The following is a 5,424-nucleotide window of genomic DNA, read 5'->3' on the forward strand; positions in this document are numbered from 1 at the left end:
CTCGATCACTTTCTTTCAAGGTCTTGGGCGATTTTTCTTTCAAAATCTGAAGGAACTTGTTTCCTTTTTGTTTGTCCATTATTTGGAAACCATTCATTATAACTTCAATGGACCACGTTTTCTTTAGGTGTATATAATGCCTTATAGGCAAATGCCTTAGCCATAGTTTCTTACTAGGCTTTCTATACCTTTCATGATTTCTTACTCGGTTTTATGCCCTTTAGGCAACTCTTTAAAACATTCAAATGTTCAAGTAAGATCAGGCAAGATTTAATAAACTCAAGACTAATACCTTTGTATATAAAAATCGTGAATGATCCTTAGGTTAAAACACAATTGCAATCATAAAGCAATAAGACTAGTCGTATCGAAAATTTTGGTCTATGCAAGAAGCAGTCATGCGATTAGATCAGTATAAGTGGCGAAGCCTTTTATTCTATACTGTTGTTACAGTATGATATTCGACACATGGAATGTGGAATAGGACTTCTCTAGTAACTATTTCTTGGTTACTTCTTCACCACAAGGTCTCAGCATTGAGACTGTCTTAAACAAGACTGAGTTGTACTCATCCATGACTTTGTAATCCAAGAATCTTAGATTCTTCCAGTCATTTCTAGCCTTTGGAAGCAACACCGTTTTATGGTGGTAATTTCTATGCTGTAAAGCATCTCCAAAAGTCAAGCCTCTCGCCGGTTCTCTCCTTGGATCGTCGGTTCTCTCTTATCTTTTTGGTGTTTGTCTCTCACGATTTTGGCAGAGGTTCCCCTCAAGAATTCTGTGTCAAATTCTGGATCCAGGGCTCAGTATTTATAGAGAGAGGGAGTCGGAACTGCCATGGGGCCGAAGGGGTGGGAGTTGTAACCGAAAAGGTGTCTCTCTCTCCCTGCAACCGTTCGGCAATAACTGCCCCCAACCGGTCCTCAACTACCACCAACTGCTCCTGTCCCTGCCGGTTCTCTATCCTGAAACCAAGGCCAAGACCTTTAACTGACCGTCCACACCGTGGCCGCACCATCTAACCGAACCACCATAACCATCCTTTTAACCGCCCCAACGGTCCCGGACATGAACACTCGGCCCAACTGAGTTGAGCTGACTACTAGCTGGTCCCAGCTGAGTAAGCTAGTCCTTATAGCTCCACGAGCTGATGCATACTGACTAAGCTCCCATTAAGCTTCCCTGAGCTGCCCAAGCTCGGCCCCGTCCAGCTCCCACATCACTCGTCCAGCTCTATTAAACCCATTCTTTCTTCACCCTGGTTAAGTCTCAACACTTTGATGCCCTTAACCCTCTGTCTGAGCCATGATACGCTTGTCTACTGGTCTAATGACCTGACTGGTGCGTCTCCCCGCACCATGGCTCGTCCCAATGATCCTATCTCGGACCGGGGACATGACAGACTGTTTGAGTGATTTTGGCCCACATGGGCTGTCTGTTCAGTACACACAGGACGTCTGTGGGTGTCCACCAGCACACACAGGACGTCCGTGGCTGTCCGTCAGCACACACATAATGTCCATGGCTGTCCGTGTGTGTCCGTCAGCACACGACCTATGTTTCCCAAGTGATTTCATCCTTGCCATTGTATTCCCACACGACCTTGATCATGGGAATGGTCCACTATGAGGACCGGCCTCGTCTCTAGAGTCAGATTCTTACCCAAATCTGTATGGATCTCGGGTAGTACTATGTCCTGATCGGACAAACATTTTCGGAGTTGGGACACATGAAACACGTTATGGAACGCATCCATGGCTGGTGGCAGTTCCAACTTATAAGCCAACTCCCCAACTCTTTCTATGATTCTGAATGGACCCAAGTACCTAGGGTCTAGTTTTCTTCTGCCAGAAACTCTAGCCCTTCCTTTGAATGTGATCATCTTGAGATAGACCAAGGCTTCATCTTCAAACTCAAGATGTTTCATCCGTCTATCTGCATAACTCTTTTGACGATCCTGTGCTTCTTTCATTTTCTCCTTTAAGAACCTTATTTTCTCAGTGGTTTCTTCCACTATCTCAGGACCCAACATGCTCCTCCCCCCCCCCCCACTTGGGTCCAGCATAATGGCTTCCTGCATAATGGCGTCCTTCTAGGCCGTCCATACAGTGCTTCATAATGTGACATCCCAATGCTAGTATGGAAACTGTTGTTATAGGCAAACTCGACCAAGGGTAGATGCTTTTCCCAAGAGTCGCCCCAATCCAACACCATAGCCCTTAACATGTCCTCTAATGTCTGGATTATCCTCTCTGATTGCCCATCCGTCTGAGGATGATAGGCTGTGCTCATGTTCATTCTTGTTCCTAAGGCTTTTTGAAAAGCCTGCCAGAAGTAAGAGGTGAACATAGAGTCTTTGTCCGAGACAATACTAGCCGGCACTCCATGCAGACGTACAATCTCGTCCAAGTAAATCCTCACGATCTGATCCACTCCATCTCCTTTCTGTATTGGTAAGAAGTGGGCCGACTTGGTTAGTCTGTCGACTTGGTTAGTCTGTCAACTACCACCCAAACCGCATTCTTTTGGTTCCTGGTCGTGGGAAAACCGGTCACAAAATCCATTGTGATGTGATCCCACTTCCACTCTGGTATGGGGAGATTCTGGAGCATACCATTGGGCACTTGATGTTCAGCCTTCACAAACTGGCAAGTAGGACACCTCGCCACCCACTCGGCCACATCTGTTTTAATCCTTACCCAGTGATAGTACCTTTTTAAATCCCTATACATCTTATTCAGCCCAGGTTGGACTGAGAACTTTGACTTATGAGCCTGAATCATAATCTCTTCTTTAAGCTCCTTGCTTTTGGGAACACTTACTCGGCCATTCACCAAGATTGTTCCGTTGCTTGTGATCTGATACTCCGTCTTGTCGTTAAGAGCCACTTTCTGCAAGTTCTCATCCAAAGTCTGGGCCTGCTGTATCCTGGTAAGTAGATCGGCCTGATTCACTGCCTCTAATCCCAATGGCTCATCACGTCCAACCAAGGTATTTAGATGTAATGACCGAACCATCCCTTATAGTTCATCCACTTCTCTTTCGGCCGAGACCTCTGCCCGTCTCCGGCTTAAGGCATCAGCCACAAGGTTGCCTTGCCTGGATGGTATACTATGTCCAGATCATAATCACCAACAAACTCCATCCATCTTATTTGTCTCAAGTTCAACTCAGGCTGAGCGAAAATGTAATTCAAGCTTTTATGATCAGTGAGAATCTGGACTTTGGCTTCGTACATATACGATCTCCATATCTTCAAAGCAAACACCACGGCCGCCATCTCTAGATCATGGGTCGGATAATTCCCTTCATGCTTTCTCAGCTGTCTCAAAGCATAAGCAATCACCTTCCCATGTTGAGTCAGGACACACCCCAACCCAGTGATGGACGCATCCGTATAGACCACATAAGGTTGATCTGCCTCCGGCAATACCAATATTGGTGCATTCGTCAGCATATCCTTTAGAGCTGAGAAACACTTCTCACACCCTTCATTCCAGGCAAACTTCACATCCTTGCCTGTAAGTCGTGTCATGGGTTGAGCCAAACTGGCAAACCCCTTGACATACTTTCTGTAGTAGCTGGCCAGCCCTAGGAAACTCCTAACCTCAGTAGCATTCCTAGGCTGCGGCCAATCTCGTATAGTCTGAACCTTCTCTGGATCTACTGACACCCCCTGATCAGACACAATGTGTCCGAGGAACCCAATGCTCTTCTGCCAGAAACTACACTTGCTTAGTTTGGCAAAGAGTTTATGTTCCCTCAAACGTCCTAGTACGGCCCTGAGATGCTTCTCATGGTCTTCCTTGTTTCTGGAATATACAAGTATGTCGTCTATGAAGATGATTACAAATTCATCCAAGAATGCAGCTGGTGCATTGGTTAGACCAAATGGTATAACCACAAACTCATAGTGCCCGTACCTGGTCCGGAACGCCGTCTTCCTGATATCATTAGGCTCAATTGGGATCTGATGATACCCTGAGGCTAAATCAATCTTGGAAAACCATTTGGCCCCTTTGAGCTGATCCAACAGCTCATCAATTCTGGGTAATGAGTACTTGTTCTTCACAGTAACCCTATTCAACCCTCGGTAATCAATACACAGCCTTAAGCTACCATCCTTTTTCTTCACAAAAAGAACTGGTGCTCCCCAAGGCGAGACACTTGGTCGTATGAACCCTTTGTCCAACAACTCTTCCAGTTGCTTCTTTAGCTCGGCCATCTCGGCCGGAGCCATACGATATGGACTTTTGGACATTGGGGCCGTCCCTGGTTCTAGTTCTATTATGAACGGGTCAGCCCTATTAGGGGGAATGCCCTGTAGTGCCCGAAACACATCCTCAAACTCTTTAACCAGCGGAATCCCGTCCGGGTCTGTAACACCCGAATCCGGCCTCTCGACGAAACTGGGCCCATTTTCTACTTAATCAATCCCTTGCTTGATTCATTTTATGTCTTTCATTTACTAAGTCATGTTCGAATCCGAGGTTCTAAAACAATTGAACAGATAGCACAGCGGAATATAAATGTGTAAAATGTATTACTTAGAAACATGAGATCTGATACACAACTTCTTAATCGTTTCATAGACAATCACTAGTTCATCCCTAGCATCATCTAACCATACGTTACACAGCCTCTCACTGACCGAGCCTTCACGGCTCCTTGGCTTGACCAGAACCATCCTTAGTTCCTGAAACCACAACCAGATAAGCATTAATCATAACCGAGAATAGAACGGATTGATTCTACAATCCTTGGCTTGGTTCCTAGAACTTAGATAAACCTCAGTCAAGATAATCATAAAACGAATGAACCTACCTACCGTATCCTAAGTCATTCAACCAACCACCCCTTGACTTAGAATCATATAGATAGTCCAGGATAGATAAACAGAACACATGAACAGTCCGGATCGTCCCGAAGACCAATCCGTCCATCCGGATAGAATCTAGGTGCGACCGGCCTAGATGAAGTCCGGCTCAATGGCCCAACGGACTTTCTTACCTGATCCGGCCTTGGGCCTGGATCCAACGGCCGAGTAAGCCTTACACCCAATCCGAGTAGGCCAAACGGCCGATCGGACCTTGCGACTCTTACCCTGGCTTAGACGAACCGTGTACTTGTCTCGACGGACAAGACATGGTCTGATCCCTAAGGAACGGACACGACCTGTCTCAACAGGCACCGTTTGGAACATGCACCCCTTCGGTCCTTGGTACCTATTGGTCCTCGTACCTCTTGTCGTCCGTAACGCTTGGTTACTTACACCCTTTGGCAACTCACAACCTTTGGAACTCGTTGATGTGCCGCAGTCCACGGATCATTACATGGAACCAGCTCAGCATGGAGTTCAAGACGTTCTGAACATTTCAACCGAGGTTCATGTTTTTCACCGTGCCAGACTTGACTTGGATCATG

General features: G+C 46.3%; 1 protein-coding gene across 1 annotated transcript; it reads right to left on the reverse strand.

Annotated features, from left to right (window-relative positions):
• Positions 1-2,614: 2,614 nt before the first annotated feature.
• Positions 2,615-3,017, reverse strand: LOC117130681 (the record flags this gene model as incomplete). Its single annotated transcript, XM_033283399.1, has 1 exon — positions 2,615-3,017. A coding segment is annotated over exon 1 (403 nt), but the record flags the coding sequence as incomplete, so codon positions are not given.
• Positions 3,018-5,424: the final 2,407 nt, after the last annotated feature.

Source organism: Brassica rapa, unplaced genomic scaffold, assembly GCF_000309985.2.
Source record: "Brassica rapa cultivar Chiifu-401-42 unplaced genomic scaffold, CAAS_Brap_v3.01 Scaffold0639, whole genome shotgun sequence".
NCBI classification, from domain to species: domain Eukaryota; kingdom Viridiplantae; phylum Streptophyta; class Magnoliopsida; order Brassicales; family Brassicaceae; genus Brassica; species Brassica rapa.